Source organism: Ornithorhynchus anatinus, chromosome 10, assembly GCF_004115215.2.
Source record: "Ornithorhynchus anatinus isolate Pmale09 chromosome 10, mOrnAna1.pri.v4, whole genome shotgun sequence".
In the NCBI taxonomy this organism is placed as follows: Eukaryota; Metazoa; Chordata; class Mammalia; order Monotremata; family Ornithorhynchidae; genus Ornithorhynchus; species Ornithorhynchus anatinus.
This window is the reverse complement of record NC_041737.1, coordinates 9,425,444-9,447,608: the sequence shown is the minus strand read 5'-3', so window position 1 is coordinate 9,447,608 and position 22,165 is coordinate 9,425,444. Positions and strand designations below refer to the sequence as shown.

The following is a 22,165-nucleotide window of genomic DNA, read 5'->3' as shown; positions in this document are numbered from 1 at the left end:
TTGTTCTCCCTCAGGAGTCTAGTACAATGTCTAATGCTCATTGAGAGCCTCAAGCACTTAGTACAGTGCTCTGCACGTAGTAAGCACTCAAAATACAATTGAACGAATAATGCCATTCATTGAGTCTTTTAAATGGTATTCGTTCGGTCATTCGGTTATATTTATCGAGCACTTACCGTATGCAGAGGACTGTACTAAGTGCTTGGGAAAGTACAATACAACGGTAAACAGTGACAGTCCCTACCCACAAGGAGCTCGCAGTCTAGAGCGGGGGAGGTAATCAATACAGATAAATAAAATTACAGATCTATACATAAGCGTTGCGGGGCCGGGAGGAGGGGGAAGAGCAGAGGGAGCAAGTCAGGGTGATGCAGAAGAGAGTGGGAGATGAGGAAAAGCGGGGCTTAATCTGGGAAGGCCTCTCGCAGGACATGTGCCTTCAAAAAACCTTGGAAGGGGGGAGGGTAATTGTTGGATTTGAGGAAGGAGGGTTATGCACTTACCATGTTCCGGGCACTGTACTAAGCGCTGGTGTAGATAAAATGTAATCACATCGAGCACAGTCCATGTCCCACTAGGACCTCACAGTGTTAATCCCTATCTGTGTACGTGTGAATATGGGTTGTCTATCTCGCGTGCGAATGTGTGTCCGAAGCTGAATATATTTTTAACGGCATTTGTGAGGTACTTACTATGTGTCGGGGACTACTATAAACTGCAGTGTAGATTCAATTTAGGTGAAATCCAGCCCCTTTCCCACACGGGGCTTAGTCAGGAAGGAGAACGGACATTGAATCCCCACTCTGCAGTTAAGGAAATTCAGGCAAAGAGAAGTTAAAGCGACTTGCCCAAGATCACACAACAGACATGTGATGGAAGTGGGATTAGAAGCCAGGTCTTCTGGTTCCCAGGCCCGTGTTTTATCCACTGGGCCAAGCTGCTTCTCTGTGTGTGTCTCTGAGCGTTTGTGACCGAATCCGCGGGTGTCCGTGTGCTTCCCTGCGTGTATGTGAGTGTCTGAGCAGGTGTTGTCTCCCTAGCTGCAACGTCCGGCCTTCCCTAGCCCCGCCTGCGGGTTTCCAGCCCCTTCCCCGAGCTACCCCACTAGAACTGAGTCTGGGGAATGGGTAGGGGTAGCAGGACCAGAGCGGAGACCGCTTGGAAGGGTCCAGACGTCAGCCCCTCGGACAGATGCTCCGCTCCGGCTAGCTGCGGGGAGAGGGCTCGGGCAGAGGAGGGAGGACGGGGAGGAGAAGGGGAGAGAAGGGAGAAAAGAGGAGGGAGGGAAGAGTAGGAAGAGCAGAGGAGGGCAGAAGAGGGAGGGGAGGAAAGAGAAGAAGGAGGGAGAGGAAGAAGAGGGGAAGAAAAGGGAAGGGGGAGGAGGACAAGGAGAAGAAAAGGAGGCAGGGAGAGGGAGAGAGGAGAAGAGGAGAAGGGAAAGGAAGGGGAGGAGGAGGAGGAATGGGAAGGAAAGGAAGGAAAAGGAAGGAGGGGGGAGGGGAAGAAAAGGAGGCGGGGAGGGAGAGAGGAGAAGAGGGGACGGAAAAAGAAGGGGGAGGAGGGGGAAAGGGAAGAAAAGGAGGCAGGGAGGGGGAGAGAGGAGAAGAGGGGGAGGAAAAGGAAACGGAAGAAAAGGAGGCAGGGAGGAGGAAGAGAAGGAGAGGGGAAGGGGAGGAAGGGGAAGGAAAAGGGGGGAGAAAGGGAATCAGGGAGGAGAGAGAAGAAGAGGGGAAGGAAGAGGAAGGGGGAGGAGGGGATGGGGAAGAAAAGGAGACGGGGGGAGGAGAAATGGAAAGAGAAGGCGGAGAAGAAGCGGGGAGTGGGAAGGGGAAGAGGAAGAGAAAGGGGAAGGGTCCCGGGTGGAAGGGAGGGAGAAGAGACGAAGACTGAGGGTTCTCGGGACCCCGTCTTTTCAGCCTCGGCCCCCCGGGAGGCAGAGGAGAGGATTCTGCGGCTCCCGGGACATCGGGCTCCCCCCATCTCCCCTCTCCGGGGGACAGCCCGGCCCCCGGCCCCCGGCCCCCGGCCCCCGGCCCCCTCCTCCTTCTCCTCCGGACCTTGGACCCTCCCCGCCACACACACACACTTCTCCCACACCCTCTCCACGCCCAAACCCGGCTCTCCTGCCCCTCTGTCCTCTGCCCTGCTGCCCTGCTGCCCTCCGCCCCTCTGCCCTCTGCCCGCTGCCCCTCTGCCCGCTGACCGGGACAAGGCAGGAGGTGCTGAAGCAACGAGCGGCGCCTAGCGGCCGCCAGAGCACCCCGCAGCCTTCTCCCCGCCCCGCCTCGCCCGCCCTCCTGCCCGCCGCCTCTCTCCTCTCGTCTCCTCTCCCTTCTCCTCTCCTCTCCTCTCCCTTCTCCTCTCCTCTCCTCTCCCTTCTCCTCTCCCGTCTCTTCTCCCGTCTCCTCTCCCTTCTCCCCTCTCCCATCTCCTTTCCCTTCCCCTCTCCCCTCTCTCCTCCTGTCTCCCCTCCTCTCTTTTCTTCTCCCTTCTTCGCCTCTCTTTTCCTCTCCCCTCTTCTCTTCTCACCTTCCTCTTCTCCTCTCCTTTCTCCTCCTCTCTTCTTTCTCCTCCTCTCCCCTCCTCTCTCCTCTCCTCTCCTTTCTCCTCATCTCCTCTCCACTCTCCTCCTCTCCTCTCCTCTCTTCTCTCTCCTCCTCTCCTCTCCTCTCTCCTCTTCTCCTCCTTTCTTCTCATCTCTCCTCCTCTCCACTCTCCTCCTCTAGCTCCTCTCTTTTCCTCTCCTCTCCTCTCTCCTCTCCTCCTCTCTTCTCTCCTCCTCCCCCCCGTCCTCTCCTCCTCTCCTTCTCTCTCCTTTCCTCTCCTTTCCCGTCCTTTCCTCTCCTCTCCTGCCTCCGCCCCTCCGGGGTGGGGACGGCTAGAACGGTGTCCCTCGATCTCTGGGCTCCGCTAGGCGCTGGTAGGTGCCTTCGTGCCCGCCTCGGCCTTGCCTTCCTCCACCGAGCTCCCACGTGTGCTCAAAACTTGGCTCTGACCTCAAGGAAAGTCCCAGAACCGCCGTTAAGGTTGTGGAAAAGCGTCTGGCCCTTTGGTTGGGGGAGGGTGGTGGCCCCGTGCCGGGGAAAACCGGGGGCTTCCCGCCCCATCCCCGAGTTCTGCTGCTTCTTGATCATCAGCGGCCAAAGCCACAACCTGGGAATGTCGGTCTCTCCTCCTCTACACTGTGAGCTCGTTGCGGGCGGGGAATGTCACTGGTTATTGTTTTACTGTACTTTCCCAAGCGCCTAGTACGGTGCTCGGTTCACCCTAAGCGCTTAATAAATACGATTCGAATCAATGAAAGAATAAATGAGTGGGTATAGACAACCCTCTCTCCGGGACGGGCATCCCGGCTTCGCCACTTGTCTACTGTGTGACCTGGGGCAAGACACTTTTAACTTCTCTGGGCCTCGATTGCCTCATCTGTAAAACGGGGGTGAAGACTGAGCCCCACGTGGAACAACCTGATGACTCCGTATCTGCTTCAGAGCTTCCAACAGGGCTTGGCACATAGTAAGCGCTAAACAAACGTGGGACAACCCGATGAACCCGCCCCAGCGCTTAGAACAAGTGCTCTGCACATAGTAAGCGCTTAACAAATACCAACATTATTATGATTATTATTATCATTATTATTTCCACTCACCTTCCCTCAGTCTGCTCTCTCACGACCCCCGCCCGGTGCTGCTGGGCGCAGAGAGCTGTGGATAATAATAAATCATAATAATGGTATTTATTCAGCTCTTACTGAGAGCACTGTTCTAAGCGCTGGGGTAGATACAAGATCATTAGGTTGTCCCACGTGGGTCTCACAGGCTTTATCCCCATTTTACAGGTGAGATAACTGAGGCACAGAGAAGTGAAGTGACTTGCCCAAAGTCACACAGCTGACAAGGGGTGGAGCGGGGATTAAAACCCAAGACCTCTGACTCCCAAGCCCGGGCTCTTTCCACTAAGCTACGTTGCTTCTTCACAAATACCACCATTGTTATTATTATCATTATTAAACTAGAGAGGATTGAGTGTGAGAAAAGACATGGAAATATTGGACACAAACGGATCATCAGTAGCAAATGAGCGCCCAAAAACGTGCGCCAGAGTGATGAGCGTTTTAATGCACCTAAGCACTTTCACATTAAGCTGATTTTATCCTCACAATGTCCCTTAGGAGGCAAGTATTAATAATAATAATAATAATGGCATTTATTAAGCACTTACTATGTGGCAAGCTCTGTTCTAAGCGCTGGGATAGATACGAGGTGATTAAATTGTCCCAAGTGGGGCTCACGGTCTTAATCCCCATTTTATCTATGAGGTAACTAAGGCACAGAGAAGTTAAGCGGCTTACCCAAGGTCACACAGCAGGCAAGTGACAGGGCCGGGATTAGAACCCACGGCCTCTGACTCCCAAGCCCGGGCTCTTTCCTCTAGACCGTGTTGCTTCTGTTTATCCTCACAACGTCCCTTAAGAGGCGGGTATTATCACCCCTCCCCTTTTTACAGATGGGAAAACTGAGGCACAGAGAGGGTCGGTGACTTTTCAAGGTCCCACGGCCGTCCCTGGTCAGAGCTGGGATGGGACACCGAATCTCAACACTCGACACACCCCCCCCCCCAGCTCCTCCCAAGGCTCTGAAAATCAATCCATCAGTCAATCAATAGTACTTACTGAACGCTTACCGTTTGCGGAGTTCTTTAAGTACTTGATAGTCACCTCGCACTCGGTTCCACTGCACTTACATCCCTATCCATAATTTGTTTTAATATCCGTCTCCCCCTATAGACTGTAAGCTCCTCGTGGACAGGGAGCGTGTCTACCCACTCCGTTCTATTGTACTCTCCCAAGCGTTTATTACAGTGCGCTGCACACAACGATTGTTAATAATAATAATGATAATCATGGCATTTGTTCGGCTCTTACCATGTGCCAAGCACCGTTCTAAGTGCTGGGGAGGATACAAGGTGACCAGGTTGTCCCACGTGGGGCTCATTTTACAGACGAGGTAACTGAGGCACAGAGCAGTTAAGTGACTTAAGTCGGCCAGCTGACAAGCGGCTGAACCGGGATTTGAACCCGTGACCTCTGACTCCCAAGCCCGTGCTCCTTCCTCTGAACCAAGCTGCTTCTCTTAATAGTGTCCTTGATAGTGTACTAAGCGCTTAGGAGACATCAATACGCTATAGTACCTCCACTGCTTGTCCGCTGTGTAACCTTGGGCAAACCACTTCACTTCTCTGCGCCTCAGTGGCCTCGTCTGTAAAATGGGGATCATGACCGCGAGCCCTACATGGGACAACCCGATTACCTTGCATCTCCCCCAGCGCTTAAAAACGGTGCTTGGCACACAGTAAGCGCTTAACCAATACCATCATTATTATGATCTGCGCCTCGGTTTCCCGGTCTGTAAAATGGGGATTCGATCCTTGTTCTCCCTCCTAATTAGGCTGTGGGCACCATGTGGGTGAGGGACCGTATTCGATCCGCATATACTGGATCTATCCCTCAGCATAATATAGTTCTGGGCTCATAATAAGCGCTTTACAGGATTCACTGTGAGCCTCACGTGGGACGACCTGATTCCCCCAGCGCTTAGAACAGTGCTCTGCACATAGTAAGCGCTTCACAAATACCAACATTATCATTATTAACAAACACCACTCTGCCCACAAGGAGTTGACAGATTAGAGAAGGTAAATCATTCAAGCGGAAAAGGCGCCTGGGTGAGAGGTGGCTTTTTTCCTGAGTCTTTGGAAGCGGGAAAAGTGGGAAAAGTGGGAAAAGCGGAGGATTTGAAGGGGGAGGCTTGAGGCAGAAGAAACGGCAGAGAGGAAGAATGAGGAGGTTGGGTCTGGGAGGGATGAAGAGACACGTGGGACGGACGGCTGGACAGCAGTTGGTGCTGCACAGAATAAGTGCTCAATAAATAATAATAATAATAATAATGTTGGTATTTGTGCAGAGCACTGTTCTAAGCGCTGGGGTAGGCACAGGGGAATCAGGTTGTCCCACGTGGGGCTCACAGTCTTCATCCCCATTTTACAGCTGAGGGAACTGAGGCGCAGAGAAGTGAAGTGACTTGCCCACAGTCACCCAGCCGACAAGTGGCAGAGCTGGGATTAGAACTCCTGACCTCTGACTCCCAAGCCCAGGCTCTTTCCACTGAGCCAAGCTGCTTCCCATAAATAAATAAATGCGATCGATCGATCGATCGATTGATGAGAAGCAGCGTGGCTTAATGGCAAGAGCCCGGGCTTGGGAGTCAGAGGCCGTGGGTTCTAATCTCGCCTCTGCCACTTGTCTGCTGCGTGTCCTTGGGCGACTCACTAAACTTCTCTGTGCCTCAGCTTACCTCATCTGTAAAATGGGGATTGAAAGTGTGAGTCCCATTTGGGACAACCTGATTACCCCGTATCTACCCCAGCGCTTAGAACAGTGCTCGGCACATAGCGAGCACTCTAACGCAGACCATCATCATCGTTATTCTCTGTGCCTCAGTCACCTCATCTGTAACATGGGAATTAAAAGCGGGAGCGCCCCGTGGGACAACCTGACGAGCTCGTATTCATTCATTCAAAAGTATTTATGGGCGGAGCACCGTACTAAGCGCTTTCAGTGTACACTTCGGCAACAGATAGAGACAATCCCTGCCCAGGGAAGGGCTCAACAGTCTAATGGGGGTATCTGGTATCTACCCCGGCGCTTAGAACAGTGCTTGGCACGTAGTGAGCGCTTAACAAGTACCATCGTTATTATTGTTATTAGTAGTAGTAGAACTGGACCTGGGATTAGAGGGGGAAAGGAGGATTTTCAGCCAGTCGCCCAGAGATTCTGTCCGATGCAGAGGGGAATGGGTAACCATTGGTAGGTTTTCGAGGAGGGGGAGGAGACGTGTGCCGAGGGACGATTTAGAGAGATGAGGCAAGGTTAGAGAGATGACGAGATGCCTTGGGGCGACGATTGGAGGGGAGAGATGGGCGGTAAAGAGGCCGCCGAGGAGTCCACCCGGTAGTCCAATCGGGAGACGACGACAGTTGGAAAGATGAGCCGGAGGAGAGGAAAAGGCGGATCCGGGAAACGATGAGAAAAAGGGACCGACGGGACCTAAATTGAATCTAATAACGATAAACGGTAGAGAAGCCGCGTGGCTCAGTGGAAAGAGCACGGGCTTGGGAGCCAGAGGTCACGAGTTCGAATCCCGGCTCTGGTCAGCTGTGTGACTGTGGGCGAGTCACTTCACTTCTCTGGGCCTCAGTGACCTCATCTGTAAAATGGGGGATTAACCGCGAGCCTCACGTGGGACAACCTGAGCACCCTGTATCTCCCCCAGCGCTTAGAACCGTGCTCGGCACCTAGTGAGCGCTTCACAAACGCCAACGTTATTATCAAGCGCTTACTATCTGCCGAGCATGGTTCTAAGCGCCGGGGGGAGATACAAGGTAAACGGGTTGTTCTAAACGCCGGGGTAGGTACAGGGTAATCAGCTTGTCTCGCATGGGGCTCACGGTCTTAATCCCCATTTCACAGATGAGGTCAGGGAGGCCCAGAGAAGTGAAGTGGTTTGCCCAAGGTCACACGGCAGACAAGCGGCGGAGCCGGGATTAGAACCCACGTCCCCTGACTCCCAAACCAGGACTCTTTCCATTAAACCACGCAGTTGAATGTGAGTTAAGAGACAGCAAGAAGTCGAAGGTGCCAACAAAGATTCGTTCGCTCGTGTTTATTGAGAGCTCACTGTGTGCAGAGCACTGCACTGAGCGCTTGGGAAAGTACGATCCGGCAATAAAGAGGGACAATCTCGGGCCAAAAGGAGCTCACAACGACTCCAGGCTGCCTCCCCCCACCTCGATCTCTCCTCCGCCCCCCACCTCCCCGTCTAGCTGGTCCTGGCCTGGGCGAGGGGGGCTAACGGAAGGCCTCGAGGGGGGCTATGGAGGAGGAGGATCCGGTGGCCCCCCAATAGTTACCTGAACCTTCACCATGATCTGGACAGGTCCCTTCGACTGCATAATAATAACAACAATAGTGGTGTTTGTTAAGCACTTACTCTGTGCCAGACACTGTTCTAAGCGCTGGGATAGGTACAGGATGATTGGATCGGACACAGTCTTAATCCCCTTTTTACAGATGAGGGAACTGAGGCCCAGAGAAGTGAAGTGACCTGCCTAAGGTCTCGCAGCAAACAAGTGGGGGAAGCGGCATCAGCAACCCGTGACTCCCAGGGGTTTTATCCTCCGAAGAAGAATAAAAATAATAATAATAATAACGACGATGATGGTGTCAGGGGTCTCCCCCTCTCCTCCCACGCCCACTTTCCCACCTCCAGCCACCCGGGGGGTGGGGAGGGGGCAGAGGTCAGCACACCGATGGCCCAGGGGGAAGACCCCTGGGGGGGGGAATAATAATACTAATAATACTGGTATTTTTAAGCGATTACTACGTCGGGCCCTTACTGAGCGGTGGGAATAATCATAATAATAACAATGGTATTTGTTAAGCGCTTACTATATGTCAGGCATCGTACTGAGCGGCGGGAATAACAATAATAATAATGGCATTTGTTAAGCGCTTACTGTGTGTCGGGCACTATATACTAAGCGGCGGGAATAATGATAATAGTATTATCGTAAGGGCTGACTATGTGTCGGACACTGTACTAAGCGGCGGGAATAAGAGTAATAATAATAACGGTATTTGTTAAGCGTTCACTGTAGGTCAGGCACTGTACCGAGCAGCGGTGCTACTAATAATGATAATAATAATGGTATCTGTTGAGCGCTTACTATGTGACCGGCACTGTACTAAGCGGCGGGAACAATAACAATAGCCTTATTGTTGAGGGCTTACTATGTGCCGGGCACCGAACCAAGAGCTCGGCCGGTTAAAGCAAATGGGGGGGTCCCGGGGGGGGGGGAGGGTGGAGGGGGCTCCCGGTCCCCCTCCCCATCTTGCAGAGGAGGTCACCCGGGCCCGGAGAAGGGAAGTAACTCGCCCAAGGTCACCCGGCCGACAAGCGGCGGAGCCGGGAGGCCACGGCGGCGGGGGAGGGGGCGAGAGAGGCCGCGCCCAGGAAAGAGTTAAAGGGAGGGGACGTGGCCGTCACGCGTCATCGGGCAGATTATGTGCAGCAAACAAAAAGTGTGTGTCTCCGTGCTCCTCAATCACTGCATCAAGTCCCATCTGCGCTGCTCTCCCTCGCACCGGCCCGCTCTTCTTTCTGCCTGGCTCTCCGGCTCTCCAATTCTCTCTCGCTCTCCGTCTCTCCCTTCCCTCTGTCTCCCCCGTTTCTCACCCCCGCACCCCAGCGGCCAGACCCCCCCCCCCTCCCTCCCACCCCCGACATGGAAATATCCTGATTCGATCGCGCACCGGGGCAAGGAGTGACCTTCTTCTTTTTTTGCGGGATTTCCTCGGTTTGGGATTCGGACTTCTTTCCTGGTGAGTAGCGATCCGGAGAGGCGGGGAGGGGAGGAGGGGGGCGGGGGGAGAAGGGGAAGGGGGGAGGGGGAGACCGTCCCTCGTTTCCAGCCAGAAGCCCCCAGCCCAGGGGATTGCGGCCGGCGACGGGCAGGGAAGCCGCAGACAATGACGGGCTGCGAGGGGAGGGAGGGGTGGGAGAGGAAAAGGAACCCAGCTGTCCGGGGACGGACTCCCAGCTTCGGGGAGAGGGACGGGGCCGGTGAGCAGAGGCTAGGACCAGCCAGGGGTCCACGATCCCCCCGCCCCCCCACCCCCCACCCCGGCCCACGCGGGCCAGCCCTTTCCCCGGATGCCCACGGTGGGGATGTGGCCGGACCGCCGCGGCCTAAGCGATGGAGAGGCTCCGCTCCCGAAGTTGGGACGTTCTCGTTCCCCTCGAAGGGGTCGAAAGGACCCGGGGCCGGGAGGGAATGTCCCTCTTTCTCCCTCCGTCCGGCGAGGAGCGGCCGACTGCCTTCCCCGGGCAAAGTTTCTGCCCCTCGGTTGGCCTCTTGGGCGCTGCCACGGAGAGGGGGACGCGAGGAGGAACTCCGACGAGCAACGGGCGGAGAGATGGAGAGCGGGATGGAGTCACTGTCCACGGTTCCCGGGGCCGGAGAGGGCCCGAGCGGCTTCGGGCTTCAGCTCCTTGAGCCTGGCCCGGCCCCGGCTCCGGCCCTGGCATCAGCCCCCGGCCCCAGAATCCAAGTCCGGCTCCGACCCTGGTCGAGACTCAGCCCCAGCCCCGCCTCCAGTCCCCGCTTAACCCCCGGCCCCGCATGTAGCTCGGGGCCCGGCTCCGGGGCCCGCTGAACCCCAGCCCCGTGGCCAGATCCGGCTCCGGCTCCCGTCCTGGTTCAGCCCCAGCCCCGGCTCCGGGACCCGCTTAACCCCAGTCCCGTGCCCGGATCTGGCTCCGGCCCCGGCTCCACTTCGACCCCAGCCCCAGATTTCGCTCCAGCCCCCGGCTCCGAGACCGGTTAACCTCAACCCCGTATACCCAGATCGAGCTCCAGCCCCGGAGCTCCAGTTGGACCCCAGCCCCGGATTTAGCTCCTTCCCCGGCTCCGAGACCCGCTTAACCCCGGCCCCGTATACCCAGATCGAGCTCCGGCCCCGGCTCCAGTTGGACCCCAGCCCCGGATTTAGCTCCTTCCCCGGCTCCGAGACCCGCTGAACCCCAGCCACATGCCCAGACCTCCCTCCCTCCCTCCCTCCCCGGCTCCAATTCGATCCCGTCCCCAGACCTACCTCCATCCCCGGCTCCGGTTCGACCCCATCTCCAGATTTAGCTCCAGCCCCGGCTCCAGGACCCGCTTCACCCCAGCCCCGTGCCCAAATTTAGCTCCAGTTGGACCCCGGCCCCGGATTTAGCTCCTGCCCCGTCTCCAATACCCGCTGAACCCAGCCACATGCCCAGACCTACCTCCATCCCCGGATTTAGCTCCAGCCCCGGCTCCACTTCGACGCTATCTCCAGATTCAGCTCCAGCCCCGGCTCCAATTCGACCCCATCCTCAGATTTAGCTCCAGCCCCGGCTCCGGTTCGACCCCAGCCCCAGATTCAGCTCCAGCCCCGGCTCCACTTCGACCCTATCTCCAGATTCAGCTCCAGCCCCGGCTCCACTTCGACCCTATCTCCAGATTCAGCTCCAGCCCCGGCTCCACTTGGACCCCATCCTCAGATTTAGCTCCAGCCCCGGCTCCGGTTCGACCCCGGCCCCAGATTTAGCTCCAGCCCCGGCTCCAGGACCGGCTGAACCCCAGCCCCGTGCCCAGATCGGGTTCCAGCCCCGGTTCCAGTTCGACCCCAGCCCCAGTTTTAGGTCCAGCTCCGGCTCTAGCTCCAGCCCCGTCTCCGACTGGTTTCCAGCGGACAGAGAAGGGAGCAGACCGTGGAAGACACGAAGATAAAAACAGCTGGGAACCTCCCTTCCTCCCTTCCCGCTCCCACCCGCGGCTCTAGCCGGGGCGTGGAAGTTACACCCGACTTTCCCGAATGGGGTTCCCGGCCAGGGACTGTTGGAGCTCGCAACCACTCAGCCTTAACCACAACCCAGGCGGTCTAGGTAAAAAATAAAATAAAACAGAACAAAACAAAAAACCAATATCCTCAGCTCCCCGCTAACCCTCTCGGGGCAGGGATCAGGATAAAGAGCAGACAGACAAGCGATCCCGCTTTAGATTAGCGCCAAAGGCGAGCTGGCTTGAAATCGGTTCGTGCATTCATTCGTTTCATCGCATCTGACGAGCGCTCGGTGTGTGCGGAGCACTGTACTAAGCGCTGGGGAGAGTACGAATGGCAGGCCGGGCGCCTGTCGCTCTCCCCAAGACCCCTGGCTGGAGGATGCGGGCGGTTCCGAGCAGGTCCCGCTCCGGTTCTGATCCGATTCTTCCCCGGTCGCTCTCCGAATCTCCCCGGACCCCCTCCGGTTCCTCTCCGGCGGGGGTCTCCCTCCCTTCTAATAATAATAATAATAATGCAATAATAATAATAATACTTATCGTGGTATTTGGTAAGCGTTTACTCTGTGCCAAGCCCTGTCCCAAGCGCTAGGGTAGCTGCAAAGACATCAGGTGGGCCCACGTGGGGCGCCCATCTCCCTCCCCATTTTCCAGAGGAGGGAACTGAGGCCCAGAGAAGCGAAGCGGCTTCCCCAAGGCCCCCACAGCAGGCAAGTGGCGGCATTAGAACCCACGTCCTCCGCCTCCCAAGCCCGCGCCATTTCCGCTAAACCACGCTGCCTTCTCGTGAGTCCAGCGCTTAGAACAGCCCCGGGCACCTGCTGAGCGTTTAACAAATACCACCGCCATCATCATCATCATCATCATCACCGTTATTATTATTTTGAGCATCCAAGGGCGGCCCAAAGGGCGGAGGTGGCTCGACTTTTCGGAGGGTCCCCGGGGCCGGTCTCTCTGTTGCCGATCTGTACATTCCGAGCGCTTAGTCGAGTGCTGCGCGCAGCGGGAGCGCTCCATAAATAGGACGGAGTGAAGGAATGACCGGCTCTCCTGACTGCCCTATCGTCCTTTCCCAAGCGCTCGGTCCAGTGGTCCGGGTGGTCGGTGGTCTGGCTCCGGTGAGGCGCGCGTCGGTCGCCGGGATGGAGGAGGCCGGGGTCCAGGGGAGCGTATGGGACGGCGACGCCCGGGCGGTGCAGCAGTGCCTGACGGATATCTTCACCAGCGTCTACACCACCTGCGACGTCCCGGACAGCGCCATCTTCGGCCCCTGCGTGTTGAGCCACACGTCCCTCTACGACAGCATCGCTTTCATCGCCCTCAAGGCCACCGACAAGAGGACCGTCCCCTACATATTTCGGGTAAGCGGGGGGGGGGTCCGCTCGCTTCCTTCTCCTTGCCTTCCCCCTCTCCTTGCCCCCCACCCAAGACACACACACACACACACACACACACACCCAAGCCCTTGGGGAGAGCGCTGGGACCAAGCCACTCCCTTCCCCTCGACACAGACACACAGATTCCCTCTCTCCTTGCCCCCCACCCAAGATACACACACAAGCTCTTGGGAATAACAATAATAATAATAATGACATCTGTTGAGCGCTTACTATGTGCTAAAGCACTGTTCTGAGCGCCGGGGCCAATCCACTCTCTTCCCCTCCCACAGATACACAGATTCCCCCTCTCCTTGCTCCCCACCCAAGACACACGCACAGACACACACCCAGGCTCTTGGGAACAACAATAATATTAATAATGGCGATGGGATTTGGCAAGCGCTTACTATGGGCCAAAGCACTGTTCTAAGCGCTGGAAGAGCGCTGGGACCAATCCACTCGCTTCCCCTCCCACAGACACACAGATTCCCCCTCTCCTTGCCCCTCCACCCAAGACACACACACACACACAAGCTCTTGGAAAGAGCCCCGTGACCAATCCATTCGCTTCCCCTCCCACAGACACACAGATTCCCCCTCTCCTTGCCCCCCCCCCCCCGACACACACACACACACACACACACACACGCTCTTGGCTAGAGCGCTGGGACAAATCCACTCCCTTCCATTAATCTATGTATTTAGATTAGATCAGCTATCTATAATTCTATTTATTGACAAGGATGCTATTGATGCCTGGCTATTTGTTTTGCTTTGCTTTGTTTTGTTGTCTGTCTCCCCCCTTCTAGACTTTGAGCCCGTTGTTGGGTAGGGATTGTCTCTGTGGCCGAATTGTACTTTCCAAGCGCTTAGTACAGTGCTCTGCGCACAGTTAACGCTCAATAAATACGATCGAATGAAGGAATGAACTTCTCCTCCCCTCCCTCCCCCACAGACGCACAGATTCCCCCTCTCCTTGCCCTTCCCCCGCAGACAGACACACGTACGCACACACACGCACGCACACACAAAAGTTCTTGGGTACAGCGCTGGGACGAATCCATCACTTCCTCTATTAATAATAATAAAAAAAAATAGTAGTATTTCCCCTCCCTCTCCAACAGAAATACAGATTTCCCCCTCTCCTTGCTCCCCCAGCCACACATACACACACTTGCGTGGAGCGCTGGGGCGAATCCACTCACTCTATGAATAATAATACTAATGATGTTTCCCCTCCCTCTCCTTGCCCCACGCACAAACACAGACACACACAAACACACGCTTGGGTAGAGCACTGGAGCTGATCCACTCACTCTAGAAATAATAATAATGATATTTCCCCTCCCTCTCCTTGCCCCACGCACAGACGCACACACAAACACACGCTTGGGTAGAGCACTGGGACGAATCCACTCACCCTGTGAATAAGAACAATAATGCCATTTTCCCTCCCTCTCCTTGCCCCACGCACAAACCCACACGCGCGGGCCCGGGCACTTTTTCCATCCTCCTCCCTCTCCCACGGACACACAGATTCCTCCTCTCCTTACGTCTCCCCGCCTCCCTCCCTTCCCGGGAGAGTTTAGATAAATAAATACATTTCTAGATCATCGCTATGAGTCGGAAACGAGTCGACGGCATTTGAGGATGATGATTATCCCCCTCGGCTCCCCTCCCCGCACAAAACACACAATACACACAAACACACACACACATTCCCCGGGGCTTAGGTTCCTTCGTTCATTCACTGAGCGCTTTACTGTGTGCACAACACCGCACTCAGCGCTTGGAAAGTACAATCCACTCGTTCCATCGTATTTACTGAGCGCTTATCATGTGCAGAGCACGGTACCAAGCGCTTGGAACGGGCAATTCGGCAGCGGATAGAGACGATCCCTGCCCACCGACGGCAGTTCTTCGCCGCTCGAAGCCCGTGGAGAGCCGGGCTGCTCTCATTCCCGTTTCCAGCGTTTGCTCGGCCGTTGGAACGGGATGAGAAGGCGGTGGCCGTTGGCGCGGGCGGGAGGGCGGCCTGGAAGAAGCGGTCTTTGAACGCGCTAGGCCCGCGCGGGGCGTTGCGGTTTAGTAAGGGATCGGGGGAAGGACGGGGGTCCGTGTCTTCTGGCTCCCGGGTTCAACCCCCCCCCCCCCACCCCTAATTAGCAGAAAGAGCCCGGGCTTGGGAGTCAGAGGACGTGGGTTCTAAACCCGCCTCTGCCACTTGTCTGCTGTGTGACCCCGGGCAAGTCACTTCACATCTCTGGGCCTCGGTGACCTCTTCTGGAAAATAAAAGCGTGTCCCCGTGTGGGACCACCTGATGACCCTGTATCTACCCCAGCGCTTAGAAGCGTGCTTGGCACGTAGTAAGCGCTTAACAGATACCACCATCATTATTATTTAGTAAGCGCTTACCGTGTGCGGACCACTGTACTGAGCGCTTGGGAAAGGGCGATACAGCGATAAAGAGCGACCGTCCCTGCCCTCAACAATTCCGGAAAAAATCCCAGCCTTTCGGATGCGAGACATCGATGGTATTGATCGAACGTTTACCACGGGCAGAGCGCTGAGCTCCACCCCAGCGCTTAGTACAGTGCCAGGCGCGTAGCAAGCGCTTAACAAACACCACCACCATGGTTTTTGTCGCTAAACGGTTGGGAGAGTGCCAAGTCTCAGAATTAACCGTGAGCCCGTCGTGGGCAGGGATGGTCTCTACTCGTTGCCAACCGTACTTTCCGCGCGTTGAGGACGGTCCTCTGCACAGAGTAAGCGCTCAATAAATACGATTGAATGAAAGAACTGACACGTGGCCCGTCCTGCAGGTGGAAATAATAATAATAATAATAATATTGGTATTTTTTTAAGCGCTTACTATATGCCGAGCACTGTTCTAAGCGCTGAGGTAGATCCAGGCTAATCAGGTTGTCCCGCGTGAGGCTCAGAGTCTTCATCCCCATTTTACAGATGAGGCCACTGAGAAGAAGAAGAAGAATAATGATGATGTTGGTATTTGTTCAGCGCTTACTATGGGCGGAGCACTGTTCTAAGCGCTGGGGGTGATCCAGGGTCCTCAGGTTGTCCCACGTGAGGCTCACAGTCTTCATCCCCATTTTCCAGATGAGGTCACTGAGAATAATCATAATCATAATGATAATAACGATGTTGGCATTTGTTCGGCGCTTACTATGCGCGGAGCACTGTTCTAAGCGCTGGGGTAGATCCAGGGTAATCGGGTTGTCCCACGTGAGGCTCACAGTCTTCAACCCCATTTTCCAGATGAGGTCACTAAGGAACTTAGAATAATAGTAATAATAACGATGGTATTAACGATGCGCAAAGCACCGTTCTAGCGCTGGGGGCGACCCAAGGTGATCAGGTGGTCCCACGTGGGGCTCACAGTCTTCATCCCCATTTTCCAGATGAGATCACTGAGGCACCTAGAATGGAATTTGTTAAGCGCTTACGGTGTGCAAAGCACTGCTCTGAGCCCTGGGAGGGGGGAATGGGGCTCGCGGTCTTCATCCCCATTTTCCAGATGAGGGAACCGAGGCTCAGAGAAGTTAAGGCGCCCGGCGGACAAGCGGCGGAGCCGGGATGAGAACCCACGACCTCGGACTCGCACTCCCGGCCTCTTGGCACCGAGCCCCGCTGCCGGTGAAGTGACTCGCCCAAAGTCACCCAGATGAGAGGGGGAGGAGCCGGGACCTCTCACCCATGACCTCTGACGCCCAAACCCGGGCCTTTGGCCACTGAGCCCCGCCGCTTCTCAATAGGGGGAATGAATGGGGGGGGGGGGGAGACATGAGTTCGAATCCCGCCTCTGCCACTCGTCAGCTGCGGGACTGTGGGCAAGTCACTTCACTCTACCTCATCTGGGATGAAGATCGTGAGCCTCCCGTGGGCCAACCTGATGACCCCGTCTCTCCCCCCAGCGCTTAGAATAGTGCTCCGCACATAGTAGGCGCGGCTTAGAGAAGCAGCGCCGTTCAGTGGAAAGAGCCCGGGCTTTGGAGTCGGAGGTCATGAGTTCGAATCCCGGCTCTGCCACTCGTCAGCTGTGTGACCGTGGGCAAGTCACTTCCCTTCTCCGGGCCTCAGTTCCCTCCTCTGTAAAACGGGGATGAAGACGGGGAGCCCCGCCTGGGACCACCTGATTGCCCTGCGCTTAGAACAGTGCTCCGCACGTAGTAAGCGGTTAACAAATACCAACCCGATAATAGTAATATATAACCGATACCAACACGGTTATTAGTATAGACAGGACGCCTAGGTGGGGGGTGGGCTGGGGGCTGGTCCTGGCTTCACCCTCTCCCCCTTGGCTTGTCCCGCAGGTGGACACTTCCGCGGCGAACGGCTCCTCGGAAGGGCTGATGTGGCTTCGCCTGGTCCAATCGGCCCGGGGCCGGGAGGAGCAGAACCTGGAGGCCTACATAAAGAATGGACAATTGTTTTACCGCTCCCTCCGCAGGATCTCCAAGGACGAGGAGCTGCTGGTCTGGTACGGCAAAGACCTGACCGATTTGCTGCTACTCAGCCCCGCCGGAGCCGCCGGCACAATGAACGGTGGGTGGTCCTGCCGGGCCCTGGGGAGGGGGGGGAGGAGGGGGAGACGGAGACAGAGACAGAGAGACCGGGAGAGACGGGGAGAGGGGGTGGGACGAGGAGGCCTCCGCCCCCTCCCTCCGCCCCTCCCGGTGGGAACGGACCGAGCGGTGAGGAGAAGCAGCTAAATAATGCTGTCGGTATTTGTTAAGCGCTTACTACGTGCTCAGCGCCGTTCTAAGCGCTGGGGGTGACCCAGGGTCATCAGGTTGTCCCACGTGAGGCTCACGGTTAATCCCCATTTTACAGATGAGGTCACTGAAGCCCAGACAAGCGAAGTGACTCGCCCAAGGTCACACCGCTGACAGGTGGCAGAGCCGGGAGTCGAACCCACGACCTCTGCCTCCGAAGCCCCGCCTCTTTCCACCACTGAGCCACGCTGCTTCCCCATCCAGGGGACGGAGCCCGAGCTGGGGAGCTCTGACTCCCCGGAGGAGCCGGGTTCTAATCCCGACTCCCCCCACTCCATAATAATAGTATTTGTTCGTGACAGTGGTGATGGTATTCGTTTAGCGCTTACGACGGGCCCCGCACTGTTGGAAGCGATTACTGTTAGAGAAGCAGCGTGGCTCAGTGGAAAGAGCCCGGGTTTAGGAGTCAGAGGTCGTGGGTTCTAATCCCTGCTCCTCCACTTCCTGATAATAACGATAATAGTAACGGTATTTGTTCATGACAGTGGTGATGGTGGTCGTTAAGCGCTTACGACGGGCCCAGCATTGTTGGACGCCGTTACTGTTAGAGAAGCAGCGTGGCTCAGTGGAAAGGGCACGGGTTTAGGAGTCAGAGGTCGTGGGTTCTAATCCCTGCTCCTCCACTTCCTGATAATAACGATAATAGTAACGGTATTTGTTCATCACAGTGGTGATGGTGGTCGTTAAGCGCTTACGACGGGCCCAGCACTGTTGGAAGCGATTACCGCTAGAGAAGCAGCGTGGCTCAGTGGAAAGGGCACGGGTTCAGGAGTCAGAGGTCGTGGGTTCTAAGCCCGGCTCTGCCACTTGTCAGCTGTGTGACTTTGGGGAAGTCGCTTAACTTCTAACTTTGAGATAGCTACCTCATGTGTAAAATGGGGATTAAGGCTGTGGGCCCTACGGGGGACCACCTGATTCCCTTGTATCTACCCCAGCGTTTAGAACAGTGCTTGGCACACAGTAAAAGGTTAGCAAATACCATAATAATAACAGTAATATCGCTAGGTGCCAGGCACAAGGGTGGGCAGAAGTCAAGTGGGTTGGACACGGTCCCTGTCCCGCGGAAGGCTCACGGGATCAATCTCCGTTCTAAGCGATTACCGCGTGTCAGGCACTGGACTAAACGCCGGGGTGGGTACAGGCAAAGTGGGTTGGACACGGTCCCCGTCCCACGTGGGGCTCACGGTGTCAATCCCCATTTTCCAGACGAGGGAACTGAGGCCCAGAGAAGTAAAGTGGCTTACCCAAGGTCACATAGCAGACAAGTAGGGGGGGAGCCGGGATTAGAACCTTCATTCATGCATTCAACCGGATCTATCGAGCGCTTACTGTGTGCAGAGCGCTGTACTAAGCGCTCGGAAAGTAGAGTTCGGCAGTTCCCGTGACCTTGCGACTCCCAGGTCCGCGCTCGATCCGCTAGGCCACGCGGCTTCGTCTTCTGGGTGGCCGCGGGCAAGTCACGTCGCTCCTCCGGGCCTCAGTTCCCTCAACTGTGAAATGGGGATGAGGACTGCCAGCCCCACATCGGACCGGGACTGTGTCCAACCTAGGTATTCTGAATGTACCCCAGCGCTTAGTGCATTCAGTCGATCGTATCCATCGAGCGCTTACTGTAGGCGCAACACTCTACTAAGCGCTCGGAAAGCACGGTAGGACAAGCGAGGACGGCGACTGGCACCGAATAAGCGCTCAACCCATAAAACGCTAATGAGAACAACAATACGCGGCCGAGCGGCAAGAGCCCGGGCTCGGGAGGCGGAGGCCGTGGGTTCTAATCCCGGCCCCGCCACTTGTCTGCCGCTGGGACCGGGCCACTTCACTTCTCCGTGCCTCCGTGACCTCATCTGTAAAATGGGGGGGGCGGGGGGGGGAAAGACCGGGAGCCCCGCCTTGGGCCAACCTGATGACCCGGTAACCAGACCCCGGGCCTTTCGGCGTCCAGAGCAGCGCTAGGCACCTAGCAAGCGCTTTAACAGATACCGTGATCACAAGCAGGAGAGCGCTTGGGGCCTGGCGAGCGCTTGACCGATACCACCGTCGATGTCGTCGGCGCGGGGAGGGAGGGGGGCGCGGGGGCGAGACCCCCCCCCCCCTTCCCTCCACCCGTGGGAATCGGAGCCGCGGCGGGCGGGTGGAGGAGGGGCGGCGAGGGCGAGGCCTAACGACCCTGTCTGTGTCTTTTCCGTGTGGGTGCGTGTGGGTGTGTGCTTGGGTGGACTGCAGGGTCACCCCCCTTCCCCTGCCCGGACTGCAGCCAACGTTTCCAGTTCGAGTTCCCCTTCGCCGCCCACCTGCGCTTCCGCTGCCCCCGGAGACCGTCCGGTCCCGACGGGCCCCGGGACGGACCCCAGGACCGACCCCAGGACGGCCCCCCGGACCGAGCCGGCGGCGGGGCGGCCAAGGACGGCGGCGGCAAAGAGGCGGCGCCCCCGGCCCCCGGCCCCCCCAGATACCGCTCCCCGGCCGGGCCCGCCCACCGCCCCTTTGCGCCCGGCCAGGACGCCGGGCCCGGGGCCTCGGGGGCCGGGGCCGTGGCCAAGCCCTCCACCGACTTCCACAACCTGGCCCGGGAGCTGGAAAACTCCCGAGGGGGCGACGGCTGCTCCCCGGACCCCAGCCCGCCCGGCGCCCCGCCCGGCGCCCCGCCGTGCGCCCCGCCGTGCGCCCCGCCGTGCGCCCCGCCGTGCGCCCTACCGGGCGCTTCGCCCTGCGCCCCGGCCGGGGCCGCGAAGGGCCGGCGGAGAGCGGCCGGGGAGGAGGCGGACGAGGCCGGGCCGGGGCCGGGGGCCCGGGGCCGCCCGGCCGGCCCCCGGGAGCAGCCGGCCGGCCCCCCTCAGCAGCACTACCGGCCGGCCGGCAGCTACTTCGGCCTGGACGAGGGCGGCCGCCTCTTCGGGCCGCCCAGCCCCGAAACGGGCGAGGCCAAGCGCAGCGCCTTCGTGGAGGTGAAAAAGGCCCCTCGGGGGGCGCCGGGGGCCGGGGGGGCCCCGGAGGAGGGGCCCGCCGACGGGGCCGAGGACCCGGCCGCCCGGTCCTCCGGCTCCTCCCCCGGCTCCTCTTCGTCGTCGCCGGCCACGGTGGCCCGGCCCGGGGGGGCTCTGTCCGGCCGGCTGGACGGAGGGAGCCCGGCCAGGGGCAGCGCCTTCACCTCGGTGCCGCAGCTGGGAGGCGGGCCCGCCGGGGTCCCCGACGAGCGGAAAAGCGCCTTCTCGCAGCCCGCTCGCTCCTCCTTCCCCCCGATGGCCCCCCTGGTGCTGGGCCAGAAGCTGGGGCCCGTGGAGCCCTGCCTCCCGGGCGAAGGCGTGGGACCCCCGCGCCTCTACGCCGCCGACCCCCTGGCCGTGAAGCTGCCCGGGGCGGCGGAGCTGGGCGGAGGAGGAGCCGGAGGAGCCGGAGGAGCCGCAGCGGGGGGAGCGGGAGGAGCGGGAGGAGGAGGCGGCGGCCCCCTCCCCAAGCACAGCCCCTTCCTCTACGCCACCGCCTTCTGGCCCAAGGGAGCCGGGGCCGGGGCCGGCTCGGGGGCCGGTCCTGGGCCCCTCCAGCTCCAGCTGCCCTCGGCGCTGACGCTCCTGCCGCCGTCCTTCACGTCGCTCTGCCTCCCGGCGCAAAACTGGTGTGCTAAATGCAACGCGTCCTTCCGCATGACCTCCGACCTGGTCTACCACATGCGCTCCCACCACAAGAAGGAGTTCGCCCTCGAGCCGCTCGTCAAGAGGAGGCGGGAGGACAAGCTCAAGTGCCCCATCTGCAACGAGTCCTTTAGGGAACGCCACCACCTGTCCAGGCACATGACCTCGCACAACTGAACCGCGGGCGCCCTGGGCGCACCACCTGGGCGCACCACCTGGAACCCGGACCCTGCGCGCGCGCGCGCGCGCGAGAGAGAGAGACCCCCCCCCCAACCCCTCCTCCGGGTGACGCACGCGCCTCCCCTTCCCCCCACCCCCCCCACCCATCCCCTCCCCGACCCAAACCGCCCCCACCGCCCACCCCCTCCCCCCCCCCCGTCTCGTCCCGGGTTTGGCGAGGAGGCCCGGCTGTCCCGGCTCTGGGCTTTGGAGAACGCACGCATTATTTCCCCCTCCCCAAGAGAGAAGTACATTTTTTTAAATGTCATATATTGCAACATATTGATGCATTTGTCATACGTTTCTACTTAAATTATTAAGCACTTACGGTGTGGCTGGAATAATTTAGCTCTATGGAAGGGTAAAGTTTTATTTTCGATATAAAGGAAACGAAGGAGAGGGAGGAGGAGAGGAGGAAGAGGAGGAGGAGGAGGAGGAGGAGGAGGAGGAGGAGGAGGAGGGAAGGAAGAAGAGAAGGAGGAGGAGACCTAGCTCCGCGGTACACGCGGTGCCAACTTGAGTTCTTCCTAGAAGGAAGAGCCAGGCCCGGGGGCCTGGAGCCCCGCGGCTTTCCCGGGTGAAGAACACGATTCCTGAGGAGATGGAGGACCTCATCAGCTCTGTAAATCTGTTTTCCTTTCAATGCCAGTGTCATTGGTGCCAGTGAAATGGAGTCCGGACGGTTCTGTGTTCCTTGTTTCTTTTCCTTGGAAAGATTGATTA

The 22,165-nt window shown here is 58.0% G+C and overlaps 1 protein-coding gene across 1 annotated transcript; it reads left to right on the top strand.

Annotated features, from left to right (window-relative positions):
* The first annotated feature begins 9,316 nt into the window (after positions 1–9,316).
* Positions 9,317–21,500, top strand: PRDM8 (PR/SET domain 8). The gene is made up of 5 exons (XM_029073714.2): positions 9,317–9,436; positions 12,499–12,782; positions 17,133–17,364; positions 19,818–20,362; positions 20,414–21,500. Exons 2-5 carry the CDS (start codon positions 12,564–12,566, stop codon positions 21,398–21,400), a joined length of 1,983 nt encoding a protein of 660 aa, XP_028929547.1. The 5' UTR covers positions 9,317–9,436; positions 12,499–12,563; the 3' UTR covers positions 21,401–21,500.
* The last annotated feature ends 665 nt before the right edge of the window (positions 21,501–22,165 follow it).